At 43.5% G+C, this 19,537-nt stretch overlaps 1 protein-coding gene across 1 annotated transcript in view; it reads right to left on the bottom strand.

The window, feature by feature from the left end:
• The window catches only part of ITGA1 (integrin subunit alpha 1), a 142,555-nt gene that overhangs the window by 50,683 nt on the left and 72,335 nt on the right, over positions 1-19,537 (bottom strand). Inside the window, exons 7-9 of the mRNA XM_084801684.1 lie at positions 8,316-8,464; positions 3,411-3,561; positions 351-516 (exon numbers count right to left, since the gene is read on the bottom strand). Of these exons, the coding sequence (XP_084657810.1) occupies positions 351-516; positions 3,411-3,561; positions 8,316-8,464 (466 nt within the window). The remainder of the gene's footprint in view (positions 1-350; positions 517-3,410; positions 3,562-8,315; positions 8,465-19,537) is intronic.

The raw sequence follows: 19,537 nt of genomic DNA on the forward strand, positions 1-19,537 counted from the left end.
AAACAAAGACACAGTGGGAAAAACAGACGCTGAGCTGGTGGCTCCACGTTCTAAACATGTGTCACAGAAAAGGAGTAAAGCATTCTGGGGAACTTGGGGTCTTGCGTATGTCTGCGCTGACCGCTGTGCTCACCAGCCCTCCTATGCATCATCACAGCCTAACAAGCGACATCTAGCAGACATGGGTCTCTGTAAAGCAGCTCTATTCTTATGAAAGAGCATTATCCTCTGAGGGCTACTGCACACAGTGAAAATGGGTTAGTGATGTGCTGAGAAAAATAACACCCCAAGCCAGTTATGTCAGTTTGCAGCTTAGAGAGCATATGCAGGATTAGGAGAAGTAGCCATACCTTCCAAGGCAAATATCCGTTCTCCGAGAGCTTTCACAATAGTGACCAAGGCCACCTCATCAGAGACATTGAAAAAGTGCTTTTCAGTCGGCTCACTTGCGATTGATTTTATTTCCTCCAAAAATTTTTCAGTGCTCAACTTCTCTCTGTGATAGTGGCCAAGGATCTAGGGCACAACAAAAATGGCAAGAACATATTTTTAACTTCCATGTGTTAACTAAGTATCTCAAGCGTATCTTGAGCAAACACAAGTTCACTCGGCATCTTATCACAGGGTAATTGTATGCACTTAAGGGAAGATTTACGGAAGAGAAGCTTTCTCACTACATGGTTCTCATAATAATGACTTGTGCAAATATTTACTTTATTTTTCAATGTGTGTGTGTGTGTGTGTGTGTGTGTTTGTGTGTGTGTGTGTGTGTACATAGTTGTTCTTTGACCTATGACAGACTTCTTTGCTTCACAGGATGACAGTGGTTGAAGAACAACAGCTGAATCACTCTGATGTGCACTAAGTGTAAATGTGAGAATTATAAGCTGTATCTGCTCCAGTCAGCAGGCTTAGCATGATGTGCTTGCCCCCTTCCCTGGGGAACATGGCTTTGTGTGATGTGCTTGCCCCCTTCCCTGGGGAACATGGCATCGCATGATGTGCTTGCCCCCTTCCCTGGGGAACATGGCTTCGTGTGATGTGCTTGCCTCCTTCCCTGGGGAACGTGGCATCGCATGATGTGCTTGCCCCTTCCCTGGGGAACATGGCTTCGTGTGATGTGCTTGCCCCTTCCCTGGGGAGCATTAGTGACAGAGGAAAGGTCACATTTCAATGCCAGAGGACTTCAAGACAACTCCCTCCTCTTCACTTTTAAGACCCCAGCAACCGAATCTATCCCAGCTCTCTCACACGTTAGATGTACTTACAATGTATAACACATAGACACCTGGGAAGGACTATCCAGGGCTTTGTGGGAATAATGTGCCTGAAAAACCTTGGAGCTGGTAACGAGGTAACCTATATGCCATTTAGGTTCTGAATTATGTGGGTTCCTCTGAGTCCCTACTGATTTACTTCATTTATTTTATAGATTTTGTGATATCCTGGGATAATAAACCATCATTGATCATCTTTGATTCCTATGTAGCATGTTCTAGATTAACTATTAACACATTAACTCCCATTTCATTTAAAATTGATGAAATTTGAAATATACATAAAACAAATTTAATAGCTCAGTTTTAGAGGATGTGTGCTGAAGTTATTAATTGTGAAGTGAACGTTATCAGGTATTTAGTGGTCAGTGTGACAGGAAGGAGATAAGTGAATTTAGCTAAACAGAAAAAGTACCCACATGACATAGTCGAAGAACAAGAATAAAATAGGTACAATATCAGTGGATGTACTCAGGTGCAGGGGTTGCTGGGACTCCCACACAGGCTTCAATCATCTTGTAAGAGAGAAGAAAACAGTGGCAGAAACATTTCAGCCAAGGCTTTGATGGCTTGGGAAAAAATGTTTTCTATGAAAACAAACAAAAAAGTTAAATAATACCCCTATTTTATTTTTACTGCTTCATACAACTCAAATCTGTCAAATTTGAATTCTGCTAATATTTACCTGGAAAAAAAAACTATTCAGAACTGAAATCTCCTTGAGGCAGGAATGTCAAAGCAAAGTATGCAATGCATTTATGTGCATTTATGGAATGCTAAGATCTTCGATGATGTCTCGTTCACATTTGAGCACAAAAAGTAATTCACACGTTCAGCCATCATCACGTAAGAGTAATCAGGCCTGGCGGACCAGCCCAGGACTCTGCAGTGACATAAGCAGAGGACTAAAAGCCAACTCATGACCTCTCCAACTTACGAAAATTTTACCGGAAATGTTTGAAGTTTTAAAACAGGGAACTGATATTACCAATATTCAATCCTCTGGGGGAGCTGTTTCCTGTCAAAACACACTTCTGCCTTGTTCCAGATCAAATAGTGGGGAAAGGAGTAGGACAAATCGTCCAGATAATAACTGAGACAGAAAAGTGGCAACAGTCTACACAATAATCCAGACAGAAAAATAGTCCAGACAACAACTGAGACACAAAAGGCATAGTCCAGATAATACCTGAGACAGAAGACCAGTCCAAACAAAACAAAGACAAAAGTCAGTCCAGACAACAGCTGAGATGGAGTTTATATTTGTGTGAATACGTGCAGCATGGGTGGACCCTGTGAGAGCCCAGAAGTCTTTCTGTGTTATTCATGCTTCCGAAAGAAAGAGGTAAATTCATTCATTGGATGTTGAAAACTATTGCAGCTAATATATGATTATTGTTTTTAAAGAATCCAGGCTGAGATCTTATGGTTTAGAACCTTTTATCCTGGCTTTAAAAAAAGAAAAGACAGTTGAATCCATGTTGAGCGAATGAAAGCACAATTGACTTCGGATAAGAGAGAAAGCCTGCCCCTAGACTGAAGGCACACGCAGGCCTACCAAGTGGGAGAGAGTGGAAGGGAAGGGCCAGAGGGAGGCTCTGGGGAATTCTCTGACAGTTTGTGAAACTCCTTGAAGGGACGAGGGGGGAGAGGGATGGGGAGGTGGGCAGAGAGAGAGAGAGAGAGAGAGAGAGAATCTTTATTGTGTGCCTCGCTGGCTGTTGTTATCACCCATTGTTCATGTGGTCAGACAGACAGACTGACAGACTGACAGAAATGTGACAATCCTCTGACAGGAGAAGATGTTGCAGCTCAGAGTACTGAGGACCTGCTCCCTTGTCCCGGAGACGATACAGGGCAAGGAGTCTGTACAAAGTGTCTCAGGCCCCGACACACTGTGTCCACTGCCCTTTCTCACACCTAGCCTTCCCTTTCCTTCTAATTCTTACACCCGGGAAATGTGACAACCCAGGGCAGCATAAGCAGGCAGATAAAAAGGCTACATCAGTACCACGATAGCGGATGATTATAACAGACATCTTCTCATCCTGCCTTGTCAAATTTCAGGAGGTGTTGCCCAGTATAGGATGTCTGTCTCATGAATTTGCTGAGCGTTGCTCGGAAGGTACTTACGGCTATGGCAAATCGCTGGATGTTTTCATCCTCACAGCCTTGGATGACCTGTTTCAGTTTATGGTTGTCATGCGATTCTCCATCGGTCACAATGACCATGACTTTTTTAACTCCCCTCCTGGCACCCCGGGCTTCAGTGAATGCTTCTTTCCTGAAGGGAACCCAGAGCAGAGAGAGGCTGACCAAACTTGCCCACAGTTAGGCAAAATGAAAAGGCCCCACGAAACCATAGTAACTCCTCATAGCCTGGTGCTGCCCTCAGAGATGACGTGGGCCCCGCTGTTGCGGGCTGGTCATTCTTCCACTGGCCACACAGGCATGTACAAAACACTGTAGCGGCTCCTTTGTTGGAAACCTTAGACGAATGTGTGACAGGTGTCAGTGTGGGGAGAAGTATCCAGGTCCAGTGTCCGAAGCGAAGCTTGGACTGGAGAGGTCACAGAAAGGGAATTTTTCCTGTTATTCACTTACCTTCAGCAGGAACCAGGTCAAGTCACTCTACCCTAATCCCCCACTTACATGATTTCTCTGAGTGAGTTTTCAAGAAATGACCGCCCCACATTAAATCTCTATTGTCCTCATATTAAAAGCTGAGCTAACTAAACTGTAGCACCCCCACTGCAATGCTCCCTAGTCTTTAAGAACTACATGAACAACTTTTATTTATTGAGCACGTGCCTGAAACACGAACAGATTTTCTAATTCCTTAAAAAAAAAAAAACCATTTAAACAAAGGTGAAGATAGATGAAAAAGCTGAGCATGTTTTTCTGTTTTGCTTTTGTTCGTTTGTTTGCTTTTGTGTCTGTTTGTTGTGAGACAGGGTTTCTCTGTGTAGACCTGGCTGTCCTGGAATGCTGCTCTGTAGAACAGGCTGCCCGAAAACTCACCCAGACTTTCTAAGTCTTTGAAAGATCAAGGTCAGAGCTGAGCTCAATGAACATCAGCTGAAGGAGATGATGAGCCGTCCTTTCTTAGAGTTCTGGTTGCTCTGAAACCAGGACTGACTTTGTAGAACATAAGAGCAGCCAGCGGCAGACCTGCAGAGTCCATCCACCCTTTCATTTCAATTATGTCCTTTAAGGAGTGGGCTTGTCAGCGGGGGTGGGGTGGGGTGGGGGGTGGTGACGCACGCCTTTAGTCCCAGCATTCCAGCTGCAGAGGCAGGCGGATTGCTGTGAGCTCGAGACTCTACAAAGCGAGTCCAGGACAGCCAAGGCTGACACAGACAGACCCTGTGTCGAAAACAAAACAAAACAAAACAAAACAGGAGTGGGCTCGTCTGAAATACTAGCATCTAATGTCCTTAGAATGATGCACTCTTCTCCCCAGTGGCCTTTAAAAGTTTAAGTATCTCAGGAAGGTCACTTACTTTGGGACAGGAGAATTTAGGATTTATGAGCAATTCCTGGTTACAGGAATGTAAAAGAAGGGAGCTTCCAAAACTACTATGAACTGATGTGAGTGAATTCACTGAAAATGGAGATAACAGATTCCAGAATATTTGAAGTATTTTTTTTTTATAACTGGCTCCTCCTAAAAGGACTAAAACACAATCAAAACTGAGCTTCCATGTGAAAAGCTAACGCGTGAGACAAACAGTGCTGCAGTCTCGTTACAGACTCTTCATGCAGCCCCAAACTAGGATAGACCATGTGAACGGCACAGACAAACTCCATATAAGTCCATGGTATTTCCAGTGGCATTTGTACAGGAGTGGAAGCAGCTACAGTGATTCTTCCATGAGTTACAAAGATAAATATTCATTCTTAGGCAGTTGCCTTTGGAAAGTGTACAGCTCTTTATGGGCTCAGAGCTTGCACAGCATGTTCCAGCTTACTTAGAACGTATGAGAGAACACTTACACGTAGGCACTCCCTGTGCACACAAATTTGCAATCCTGTGAGTGGGGAAAATGCACAATTACCCTCAGCTGTTTGTGATTGATTGTGCATGTGTGTGCATGCGTGTGCATGTGTGTGAATGTGTGTGCATGTGTGTGCATGTGTGTGCATGTGTGTGCATGTGTGTGCATGTGTGTGAATGTGTGTGTGTGAGATAATGTGTGTGTGTGCATGTGTACGTGTGTGTGTGTGTGTGTGTGTGTGTATGTGTTTGTTCCCATAAAATTCAAACCATGTGCTTTCCTAGCATTAATGGATGCCATTCACTTCCTTACAGCAGGTGGAGTGTGAGTACGGTAAACTAACTTTTCAGAATCAGCTGAAGCCTGGTGTGGTGGTGCACGCCTTTAGTCCCAGCACTCAGGAGGCAGAGGCAGGCAGATTGCTGTGAGTTTGAGGCCAGCCTGGTCTACAAAGTGAGTGCAGGACAGCCAAGGCTACCCAGACTGTCTCAAAAAACCAAACCAAACCAAAACAAAACAAAATCAGCTGGGAATCTAGAGGCTGAAACTACCTAACAGAAAGATTCATAATATAAATCAAAGCCTTTATGAAGTTTCTTGTGGGTTAAGGTTTGCTTAGAAGTGTGCTGGCTTTGATAATAACTACAGAAGGAAGATCCAGAGATAAGAATTGAATGACACTGGAGACAATACAGGAAATACAGTGTTCTGCCTTCGTTTGTTAAAAAAAAAAAAAAAAGAACAGTCTATAGTTCTCATAAAACAAAATGTAACCATTGAGTAATAAAATGGAAGGCAGAGAATATTTAGTGAAAGGAGGACATGAGCAAAGCACCACAGATGATAGAAACATTCATTTAAAAAATATTTTTAATAAAGCAACATTTAATTTGGCTTCTTAAAAGTTATCATATGAGCCAGGCACTGGGGTCACATGTCACACACCTTTAACCCCAGCATTAGGGAGGCAGAGGCAGACAGATCTCTGAGTCTGAGGCCAGCCTAGTCTACAGATGAGTTCCAGGACAGCCAGGGCTACACAGAGAAACCCTGTCTTGAAAAACAAAACAGAAAAAATTTTAGTGTGGGGACCAGACGTATAACACTGTCACCCAAGTGCTAGCTGTATAAGCAGAGGACCCAGCTCAGTCTCCAGATCCCATTTAAAAAAGACATCTTAGCTGTGCGGTGGGGTTAAAATCCCAACACTAAGGAGCAGAGGAGAGATCCCTGCGGCTCCCTGGCCTGTCGACCTATCCCACTATCCTACCCGGTGAGCCTACACCAGGGAAAAGACTGTCGCCGAAAAGGCTGATAGCTTGTAAAGAATGGCACCTAAGGTTGTCCTCTGACCTTGAGTGCATGGGTGTACACACACACACACACACACACACACACACACACACACACACACACACACACCTGTGTAACAAACGGACTCTTATGGTCCACTTTCAAAATGAGGTGCACTCACATTGTTATTGAGGTGAGCATGCTGGCCGTGCTGGCCTTTCCTGTATGTCAGTGTCCCTTTCTTCACAATAGTCCATCAAACACTGCTTCATTTTCACTGGCCTCTTGAGCTTGTTTTTACCTTATTTCCAACACTAGCACACACAGAGACACACACACACACACTCATACACTCACACAGACACACACACACAGACCCATATATACAAATACACACACACACAGTCACTCACTCACACACACACACACAGTCACATACACACAGAGACACACACAGAGACATACATACACACACATAGTCATACATACACACACACACACAGACCCACAGACACAGACATACACACAGAGACCCATATATTCACACACACACAGTCACACACTCACACAGACGCACACACACAGAGACATATATATACATACAAACACAGTCACACACAGACATACACACACAGAGAAATATATATACATACATACATAGTCACACACAGACACACAGACATACATACACAGAGACCCCCCATACACACACACAGACATACACACACACACAGACACACACACAAACATACACACACAGAGACCCCCCATACACACACACACAGACACACACACAGAGAAATATATACACATACAAACACAGTCACACACACACACACAGACACACACACACAGAGACCCCTCCTCACAGACCCATACACATACAGTGCTTGTATAAAAGTAATAAAACTTCTGTACCGAATGCTAGCGATACAAGGACATGGCAGTACACGTGAGTTGAGTAGACACAGACTATATTTTAACCCATTCATCGATATGCCTAGAAATTTTTTAAAAAGTAAAAAATCAAATGGATACAAAATTAATATTAAGCATCCTTTCCTAACATCATAATGAATCAGGCCATTGCTATGTTTTATTTGTTCAGCACTGGTTAGACCTCTGAAATGAAAGAAGGAGAGAAGCAGAGCCCTGACTCTGTGTTACTGCAGAGTGCGAGTCTGGTAGCAAATCTTTCTAATGTAATTTGAAAAAAATGTGATATTGAATATTGTCAAGGTAAATATTGAGTCAAATTCCAAAAGGCAAAACTAGCTAGCTGCTGTTCTGCATAGTTTTTTGAATTGTTTTTTTTTTTCACTTTCTCTCTCTCTCTTTTTTTTTTGAGGTTATAATTTCACCATTTCTCCCTTCCCTCTCCTCCCTCTAAATCCTCCCATATAATGCTGCCTCCTTACTCTCTCTTAAGTTCATGACTTTTTTCATTAATTGTTGTTACACGAACACACACACACACACACACACACACACACACACACACACACACACACTCCTAAATATAACCTGCATAGTCTGTATAACGTTCCTTCTATATATGTTTTCAGAGCTGACCAATGGGTACATCTACAAAACAGGTCCTGTTCCTAAGGCTCAGGCATCATTGCAGAAAAGGAGACAGGAAGATTGTAAGAGCCAAAGGGTCAGAAGTTTGCTGTGAGGTTTCGCCTTCTGGGAATGTCAGAAGCTACAGTCAGGAAGTCTCACCGATAAGATATTTCATCCATACCTGGCCGTGTCTATGCCAAGGGCTGTCATCGTCTGGAGACCACCTCTGCGGCCTATTTTGTTGGCTGCAACAAGGACCTCTTCCGTCGATGAATACTTATTGAGGTTGAACTCGTGGGTGACATTTTCTCCATATTGTACAATCCCCACCTGGAACAGCAAGCCACTGTTGAGTCATGCATCCGGCAAAAACTTCCTGCTCATTTCTCTTGACATTGAACATGTAAGGCCAACAGAATAGCTTTCATTTCTTTTAAGCTAAGCATCAGAATTGATCACTACATGAAGCAGTCCACCTTGAGAGCAGCAATTGTGGCAACTCTGTGAATATGAACAGTCCAAAGGAAAAAACAATATACATATATATATGCATATACATACACACACATATATGTGTACATATATACACACACATATATGTATATATATGCATACACACATACACACACACACACACACACACACACACATATATATATATATATATGTAATTATTCCAGTAGGCCCACAGAGAATATTCTGCTATGTTTCAACATTCTTTTCTTTTCTTATATGAATGATCCATACTCTAGTAACAAATCATCACATTTAGTAAATGAAGAAGCAGAGTCTCAGGAATCAGTTCGCCGGCTGGGGGTGTATCTCGGGGGTACAGAAGGGTTTGTCGCACATACATGAGGCCCAGGGCCCAATCTATCTATTCTTTGAGAATCTATGTAATTGTGAGGTGAGGCATGTGTCATAGCTGGATAACGCCCTCGGCTTATTGTAGTCTAGGGCAGCCTTGCTCCTCCATGAATGCATCGTTCACCGAATTCCTTTCCTATATATCCAAAGATCATGGGTTATTAATGTGGAAGTTTATTCCCCCGGAATAACAACCCATGGCTCCAGTCCAGCCTCTTCCCTTGACTTATTGTTAAATGTGATAGTTGTTTTTATTACCTATGTTTCAGATTTAAAATTGTTTTCTCTAGTGACAGTTACAGACTTAGAGTTTCAATCCCAAGGGGCATTGACCTCAGAAAGAGGAACCCATAAACATTTTGCGCTTCCTCGATTATAAGTGCGCGACATAAATGAAAAGAAAACGCTTTTGCTACTAACGTATTTGCTATACCTCATCCTAAATGCCAAGTTTCCTAAGTACATCCACGGCAGCCAATTGTGCGTGAACTTTAGGCATCTCACTAAGCTTGTTTCGCTTTTGTTTCAATGTTTTTAGTTAACTAAACGGGGTCTGAAGAGGTGAAAAATTTCCCTCCCACTCCTGTTGTTCTTGAACAGTATGGAATGGCCTCCTCTCTCATGTCTATGGCCTCCTGGCTTTGAGGCTCGTTCCCTCTGGCTGGTGGATGGTCCCTTTCCTCAAGGGTCTACCTTTGGTTCCGTCATCTGCAAAAGCAATATTTCCCATCTCAATTCCAAATGTCCTCGCCTCTGGCCATCAACAGCAGCTCATTCGTGTATTCCATCTACTTTATCAGTCACGTGACCACATCAAGACCTCACAACTGCCTTTAGTAATCTAATATTTTAAGGTTAGATTCCATGGTACAATTTCTGTAATCATTTACTTGTAGAAACTCTAACTCATTTAACCTGTTTTCCCCTTCACTCTTCCACCTAGCTAATTAACTCTAGCTAATGGCCAATTATCATCTCCATGTGTGGCTCTGCAGAGCTGCGTGTTTCTACACAACAGCCACCTGGCTTGTCTATTAGACTCCTGCTAAAGTTATGTGTGTCAGTCTCTAACAGGTTCTCACCTTGGAGCCCCACCCAACAGTCATACCCCATGCTACCAATGGATATATGCTGTCCTCATTTACAGATTTTAATCAGAAATTTGTCAAGAGCTGTTAATTCTCCCAGGATAAATTATTTATCTTGACTGTGTTCAACAAAGAACTCACACAAAAGGGACAGAAAGCATGCCAACCATTCAAGGCTGCTGGATGGCAGTTAAGTGTCAGTGCTTTGCCTTCACCACAGAGCTTACATGGCAAGTCCTTCCTTATTTTCTGCTGGAAGTGCTTCCATAATAATCAATCCCACGTGACTCCTCCCGGGTTATGCCCTTGGCACCTGGACCCCAGGCTTGTCTATGCTCCTCCACTCCTACCTAAGCCCAGGCCAGACATCATGGCCTTGAACCCCAACCTCAGCAGTTCCTGCTCTCACTTGTCCTCTCCCTAGTCCTGCGGCATGACACACTGTGAAATTAACTGAGACGGTGCAGCCAGCACAGCAATTCCGCATCCAAACGCTCCAGTTGATCTACTCAGCTGAAAAACGTTTTATATAGTATTTTTACTTTCATTTTAAGATGAAAAGACAAAATGAAATGTCACTCATTCAAATGTCAGGTTTCTTAAAAAAAAAAAAAAAAGTAAAGTCGAGCAGTGGTGGTACACACCCTTTAATCCAGCACTCAGAGGCAGAAGCAGGTGAATCTCTATAGGTTCCAGGGTAACCTGGTCTATAGAGTGAGTCCAGGACAGCCAAGGCTACACAGAGAAACCCTGTCTTGAAGAAACAAAGGAAAACAATTTGAAATCAATCAAGCTTTTGTCTCCTGACCATCAGTAGTCTAGCTTTTTTTTATTAATGTCATATTCAGTCCTCCTCAGAGTTACCACCGCATACACACGCCCTCTCTGCCTCTGTGGGTTCCTGCCTCTCTGTGTCTCTGTCTGTCTGTCTGTCTGTCTGTCTGTCTCTCTCTCTCTCTCTCTCTGTAAGACTCAACCCCACCTTCCTTGCCAAACCTGGTTCAGCCTGGTCATCAACACAGCTTATCACAGTACCATTGACCTTCCCCTGCTGAGACCTGGGGGTGGGAGAGTGAAGTTGTCCACACTGCGTCCTTCTCAATTGTCCAGTGTGTCCTGAGTCCTGTGTCTTATCTTTACAAGTGCATTGAAATTCCCGGGGCCAGGCAGGGTGGAGAGGACAGACTATGTCACAGCCTCTCATGTTCCTGCCACTTTGTTTTGCTCCCAGTTGAGCCTGAGACATTCCTAATAGATGACAGTAACGCTGTACAGAAGCCCGTTGGGAAGCCGAGATAGCAAAGGAATAATGATAAGCAGAGAAACAGTGACACCCAGAGCGTGGGAAACGAGAAGGGAAGGTAGGGGAAACTCAGATCTGGGGGAGGCCACCTTCCGTGTTGATGGATGGCCGAGGCCGGGTGCATATTTCCTTAGAAACTGGAGAGATTAAAGCGTACTATGGGTCTTCACTTATTTTTATCATGATTATAATGCACAGACTTGATACTGTGCTGAGTGGTGGTGAGACCTGATTCAATACAGATGATTTAAGATCAAAACTAGCTTCTAATTTAGGGCAGATGGAGCAAATCCATACAAGCAAGGTATATATGAAAATGTGCATGAAGCAAGCCAGTCATAGGGGAGGGGAGTGAGGGGAAAATGGGAGGGAGGGAGGAATGGAAGGACACAAGGGATGCGATAACAATTGAGATGTAATATGAATAAATTCATAAAATATATTTTAAAGAAAGATGAGCCAAGCAATGAACACAGGTCATTGAGGATGAATGCTTCATAGTCACCTCTTCACAGTGAAAAACTTCATGGACAGAGGGGCACCCAGCCAGGTAAAGAATGTAAGACAGATTTTAAAATGCTATGGAAAGGAATAAAATGGCTTTGATTCTTCAACATAAGTCAGTGGGCTGATGAAAGGAATCTAGGCTATTTGGGCAATTGAAGATAAGAGAGAGAGAGAAAAAAAAAAGACAAATGATTATACTTAGCCTGAAGCTGCCAAACGGTGTTAGAATGTACAGCAACTCAAGGGTGGAAGTTAAGTAGGGAATTGAGGTAAATAATTCAGATGGGAGTGTTCCCATCTGTACTTTTGATAAGTTGGGGTGGAAATAAGCACGGATGATGAATAGCTGAAAAAAACAAGTGGGTCCAATGTGGGCATTCCTTAAAGGAGAAAGGCAAGAGCACATCGAATCAACAAGAGTGGACGGATGTAGTAACAATGGCCTCTGGTCCTAGAGAGGGCTGATAAACCGTCACAAGGGGCGGTGGTCTTATTCAGAGACAATTGGAAGAGTCATGGTTAACGTTGGGGAGATGTGTCTGACCCTCTTGACTTAAGCACAACAAAAGACACAGAGATGAAACCACAATCTAAGACCCAGCCTAATCATCAGTGCAGATGTGTATTGTAGTCTCAACACTCAAGACGTGGGAGAAGCAGGACTAGGAGCTCAAGGTCACTCTGTGCTGTACCCTGAGTGCAAGGCCAGACTCACCTACGTTAACCTCTGTCCCCAAGACAAACACACAACAACAACAACAACAACAACCACCTTGGAAACAAGCATTAAAACAAAACAATCTAAAGCTGTAGGAGTTCCTTCTTGACAGATTGCTGTAATTTCCACTGAAGTACAAGGTACCCTTTCCTAGGTAGAGCCTTCAAAATTATTACCCTCTTACATTTTCCCTCAGGACACCCTAGCATCCTGGTCTATGTTAATAGGTAAGATTAAAAAGTAATTTCCATACTCAAAAATAATCCTGGAAAACACAAAGTAAAAAGTCAAATATGTATCTTTACAGCAGGCCGCCACACCCCCACCTCTATTTCTCCCTTTTATGCATACAAAAAGTTCAACTTGTATTAAAGAGAAAGGCTTGCCTGAACAGGCACCTGGCTACAGGAAATATATACATATAAGGTGAGGAGGGAGAGGGAGGCCGACTTTTCTCTTAATTCTGCCCTCAGTTGAGCTCCTCAGATTCACAAGCAGATTGCTTTGAAACTCCTTGTGTTTGATATGAAAAATGTGTGTGGTTAATCACAGATTGGAAGAAAAGATGTAATAATGTATTTTAATTTTACATACTGGAATAATTTCATGAGGAGTACATCCCATACAGTATAAACCGTAGTCTGGTGTATATATATCATTGTATAATAATAGTTTTCTGCTTTTAAAGATCAATGTTCTCACCCTATTCTGTTTGGGTGGCAGCTTTAGACATGCAAACCTATGTCTTTCCTTATTGCTAAGTTGGTAGTTGGTTTTGCTTGCTTGCTTTTGAGAAGAAACACGATTTTAGTGCCTTTTCTTTAGTGTTCATGACACCTAATGTAATATTTGATCAGCTAGATACTTCAAAAATACCTATCGACTTAGAACTAACGAGTTGTCCACACGCTTTCATTCCTTTGGGAGCTAGAGGGGAAGGGATGGGTGGATGAAAGGGCAACATTAAAGCAACAGAGAGAAGAGTGATTCTGATTATTCTGTCATGAAATGACGTCTCATGTAAGATTCTATGGTCCCCAAATAACAAGGGGATTGAGGGAAGAAAAACATTTGAAAGTGGTTATTAAGTATGCCAAGTCAGTGAAATTTAACAGAATTTTCTTTTTAAAAAAAAATCATATGTATGCGTGTGTGTATTTGTGGGTGTGTTCATGTGAGCACAGTGCCTGTGGAGGACAGAGTCATCAGAGCCCTGGAGCTAGAGTTACAGGGGGTTGTGAGCCACTGTGGATATTGGGAGTCAAACCTGGGTCCCCAGAAGAGCAATGCGTGCTCTAGCCTGCTGAGTCATACCTCTGGCCTGAAGTCCAAGAAGTTAAAGGAATCATTCACTCACTCAGAAGTATATTAGTCTCTTCTATATCTGAGCCGTATACAACGGCAGGGCCTACATTTTCATGCTTAGCGTGAACTAGACTTCCAGGCTGCCATTCAGCAGTTACTACGGAATTAGACGAAAAGGATGATAGGGAAAAGCCATGAGACTTTTTCCATGCTTCAGTGAGATGCCAACTGCTTCATATTACAAGACTTCAAGCTTTGCTGTCTGACCAATACGTGCCTCCTTTTATCAGGTGATACCACTAGCGCCCTACCCTGTAGCCTGTTTCTGGCATGATTAAGTCAGGCTACAGATGCGGTGATGGTACAGGCTGCAGCTGGAGCTAGCTGTCGGCACAAACCTTTCTGCAGCTCTTCGCCAAAGCGAGGCTCACGCTTATGGACGGCGACATAAGTAAGAGAGATTCAAAAGCAGGTATTCATTTTATAAGACAATCGGTCCCTGGAAACATTAGTCGACTGATAAAGACAGAGACCGATTGCAGCAAAGGGGCGTTTTTCACTAGCTTGTTGCTTGATCAAAGAGGCTGCAGTGAAGTCAGTCCGGGCAGGAAACAGCAGACCAGAGTGATGACAGCAAGTCCTGTATCTGTGGCCAAGGGGCAAAAGTCTGTGGGACAAATCATAGTCGGGACGAAGGGGACTTGATGAAGGAACACCTGCTAAGCAAGACCGAGACACTGTAAGCCTTCCAGGGTGTCTCATACAAGTGTCTTCTAGCTCAGGGAAATGACCATTTCCTCACTTCCTAAAGCACAGAAAAAGAAAGAAGTTACTACAATAACAGTTTTTTCTTTTTTCCTTTTTCTTTTCTTAGTTTTTAGTTTGTTTGTTTTTACTATGGAAGAAACTGCCAGGATTCTAATTTTAAAAAATATAAGTGACCTGCTTATATATAAAACTCTGAAGGGCATCCTAAAGATAAAAGAACAAAGCCACACTCCTGCCACCAAAGAGTCCTCAGACAACCAGGAGACATAGACCCATAAAACAAACAGAAATGCCACAGAGGAGCAAGAACAGCGGGTGAGGGCATGAGAACACTGTGGCAGTGGTACGGGGGAAGCCGTGGGTGAGGTCACCCCAGGGAGTTACACAGAGGAGACATCTGAAGAAGTCTAAGAAGTCCACCTAGCTTGGAGAGCTGGGATAGGGAAGGGCTTTCCGGGCAGAGGGAACGTTAAGAGTCTGCACACCGTGTACAGGGCAGAGCAGGGCCAAGGAAGCTCTGAAAAGTGAGTGAAGTGGGCATCCCTGGGAGAGGCGAGATGCACTGGGAATGGCTGTGGCCAGGTTAGCGGTTGCCTCTACGTGCCCCGAGGAGCTTCTGTATTGTTTAAAGTGCAACCGAAGTAGACTTTCAGTAAGGAAATTATCAAAGCTTTACTTTGAAGTGATGGTTCGAGTATGCATTGGAAAAAGATGGGGAAACAACGGAGACCATGAGACAAGCCAGGGTGAAGATGCTGTGTGTACCACATCCACAAACTCTACCGATCGACAGGGCAATGGCTACAGGACTCATCCGGGCTGCATTTTGGACGTAAAATGGATGAATCAGGTGCCACTTTTAAGGCTTATAGGAAAATGGCGATAAAATGCGCAGTAAAAGGAAAGATAAATAATATTCCTAAAATTTAATTAATCTCTCTCTTTCATTTTGCCTACTTTAGTGCCATGCTGTACTCCTGACAGGAACAATCTAGACGTTGTTCCATTAGTATATTTCACTTTTATGTCAGGCCTCACAATTCACTGCTTTTATTTGGAGTAATGCACTTGTATCCGACATATTTACATCCTTCCCATTTATTATTCAAAACAATGTTATGCCAAGGTATTGAGGATCAATAAGACCTCCATAATGTTTATACGGCCGTGTCTCTTATGGCAGGCTCCAAGTTTTTCAGGTTTGTTTTTATGGGTGGATTTTGAAAAGGCAATTTTATGGCCTTTGCTTTGCCTTAGGTAAAAGATTGCTCGGCAAAAATCCCCTGACTATGTTTGCGAAGTCTTAATGGGGCCACATAGCAGGATGGAGGAAACTGTAGTTAATTAAAGTTATGTTTCCACCATTTTTGATGCATTTCCCTTACTGCATCCAAACTGTTGCATGACAATATTGACATAAGCATTTTTGTCTGTCTTCTGTTTGTCCTTTCTTCCCCCTCTGTCCCTGGGTCCCTTTAGGAATGAGTGTGATTTTGAGGACTGTTTCATATCTTGAGACTCTTTTGTTGTTTAAAATTACTAAATGATGAATCTGTAATGCAGGAGGCGGGGAAAGCATCACTAATCTTTTTATTGAACTAAATGCAATTGTAGTCACGACAGAAAACAGACCCACAAGAGGCATAGACACCGCACAGCCTTCCTTTCTCTGGCCTATCATCCCTTTAAGCTTTTTGGGGGTGAGGTGCTTCTGTTGTCCCGGGATGAACAGAGATGTCTCAGGGCTTTTCAAATTCTTGGTTTTAAGACGTCTGTTTTTTTTTTTTAAGGTACTATATTTTAATTTAGATTTTGCATGAAATCAATGCATCTGTGCATTTGCAGGTTCAAAGGGGGAACAAACCCAGTAGCAGCTATTTTACTTGGTTCTACTTCAATTAAAACAAAGTTAAGACACAACACTAAAATATAACTTACAGTTCAATATTCCTCCTGCCTCTGCTAGTGGAGGCAGGAAGCCCCGCAGTTGCGGAAGGGGCTGTGGCGTGCCTTTCCTTTACCTGGTCTTCCCACTTCTTTCACTTAGGTTGTCCGCCATCATTTCTGACCTTTCCAAACACAGGCTTGAGAAGATAAATCCCTACTTCACTGCAATTATCCTAGGATGAGCTGGGTTCTCATAGCTGGCTGACTACATTTTTGTGGTCTCCGCCCCCTCCCCCCTCCCCCCCCCCCCCGCCCCCGGAGAATTCCCTTTATTGGGCCGTCTCACTGCTTCTTCACACTGAGCCGACTGCCTTTCCTGATCTCCGTTATTCCTTGTGATCAAGGGTGCCCCCCCCCCCCCCCGGCATTCCTCAGCACAAGCATTCACTCACTCCCAGAAGCTTCTTCGGGAGCACCTAACATGGCCTCATGCTGTATCTTGATGTGTCATTAACGTTGATCCGCGGGCAACACACTTGTTCTTGGCTCTAACGAATTCATGGAAGGAAGGAAGGCCCCACTACAGCATTCCTTCTCTTTGGCTTGCCTGGCGGTAGCCGAACGCAACTGGCTCTACAGATGTACCAGCGCCTAGCCCGCTGTGTGGACCCAGTTCTGTAAACAACCCCAGTCGCTGTAGGCCTTAGTGGGACTCGTGTCGAGGTCACTGTCGGGCTCAGGTGAATCTACACGCAGGAATCTTCAAATTGCGTAAACTTCGTTCTTATCGTATTAGCTTAATTTATTTGGGGTATGCGCCTGTGGCAGATGTGCGTATTTGTGCAGTTGTGTGCACACAAGCTGGAGGGTGCTCGGGCCAGATGTTGACATGTGTCTTCCTAAACTGCTCCCCGTCTTGTCGTTTGAGACAGGGTCTCTCATTCAGTTGGAAGCACACCAAGCCGCCTAGGCTGGCTGGTAAACGAATTCCGGGAATATATGTGTCTCCATCCCTCCAATCCAATGCCAAGATTACAGACATGTGCCAAAATACACAGGGTTTGCACAGGGGGTGTGGAGCTAAATTTGAGTAAGCACACCTGAGCAGCAGGTACTTTACCTCGTAGGCCATCTCCCCAGCCCCTGAATGCCATCCTTTTTTTTTTTTTTAATTTTTGATTAATTTACTCAGATTACATCTCAATTGTTATCCCCTCACTTGTATCCTCCCATTCCTCCCTCCCTCTCTCTTTCATCCTATTCCCCTCCCCTAGGTCTGTGACAGAGGTGACCTCCTCCCCCACTGTATGGTCACAGCCTGTCAGGTCTCATCCTGGTAGCCTGCTTACCCTTCCTCTGAGTGCCACCAGGCCTCCCCACCAAGGGGAAGTGTTCAAATGGGGGGCACCAGAGTTCATATCAGAGTCAGCCCCTGCTCTCCCGACAACTGTGGAGAATGTGCTGTCCATTTGGCTAGATCTGGATAGGGGTTCTAGGTTTTTATTAATTCCATCCTTAATGCAGTTATATACCTTTGAGAAATACATGATGTCTAAGAATTCTTAGTTGCTTGCTCTTAGCTGCCCAGATTTCCAACTTCTGTAAAAGCACCCACACAACCCATTTTATTTTTATTCGTCTCATGAATGGATGTATCAAGGATAAGAAAACAGAAGGAAAATTCTAGAACTGAGGTGCAATGGGCACAGTGCTGCAGAGACAGCTGTGGAATGGAGCTGAGCAAGTCGGCCTGCATTCTTTGCTTCCCAGTGAGCTCACTTCCCTCTGCTAACTTGCAGCATCTGGCCCTCAAGGCTGTCCTCCATTCCTCTAAATAGTGTCACATGCATCCAGGAAAGACTCAGGACTCCACGAAGCCCACCCTTGCAAACGGGATTTCCTCGTGTACAAAGCAGAATAGTTCCTCTGGGAATGCCAAGACAAACTAATCATAGTAAACCTCATTTTTTAAAAAAATTAGTGATAGACTACATTGAATGTGGAAGCATATGCTTGCTATTTATTTCCAAACCTAAGTCATCGGCCCCACTTTTCACAGAGGAGGCAGTGATGACTATTCTAAAGCACACACACTGGCTTTCATAAGGAGCTACAGATATGTTTACAATAAAACTGACCACTGGATTAAAAGATAAAATGAAATATTCAAACGTTTAAGCAATAGTAGAAAAAAATTTAAATGTCTCTGAAAAAGGTTATGAGGCTTGGAAAGAAAAGATTGGTTAAGACAATAAAAGGTAGAGGAGGAGGAGAGAAAGCACTTCTGCACCATCCATAACGGTGGAGGGGCTGGAACACCGTGAGGCCCACAGGGACCCTGGCCAAGGCACCCTAGAAAGGGAGGGTGGGGCAGGGAGGAGCCCCATAGTCTCTAGCTGGGACCTGTTGGGAGACTTTCCTAGAACTGAAGGTCTCAGGGCAAAATCTTGGGGTTGTGCTTTGAGAGCTACCTGTTTCAATCTGTGACAGTTTGCCAGGTGACTTTGCGCAGTCCCTAAGCCTCTCATGCACTGACTCTGAGGCTCTGTCACTTTCAAGAGCCCTACCTGCTTTGTGGTTTTCACTGTATGACATTTCTTTCATTGACTGAGGTGAGAGAGAATGGGGGAAAAGAAAAAGAAGGGGTTCGTTAGAAAGGAAAATGAGGGGTTTTCGGGTGGAAAATATATATAATACATAACATCCATGTATGTATGTATGTATGTACATGCATAATATAATCCTAAAAGAAAGAGCAATTCAAAAGTTTTGAGTGTTCCTTGAGTGGGTACACTATCCTCTCCTAGTTGCAAGACTTGAGAAAATCATTTACATGCTAAAAGTTGCATTTAGGAAAATGTACATTTTTTGGAAGATGAAAGCTCATTTTCTTTAACTGATTTTAAGACATTCCATCTGGATATCACCTTATCTCTTTGGTAGGTCTCTATAGGGGGTTT

The sequence above is a fragment of the Acomys minous genome (genome assembly GCF_964271855.1).
Source record: "Acomys minous genome assembly, chromosome: 11".
NCBI classification, from domain to species: domain Eukaryota; kingdom Metazoa; phylum Chordata; class Mammalia; order Rodentia; family Muridae; genus Acomys; species Acomys minous.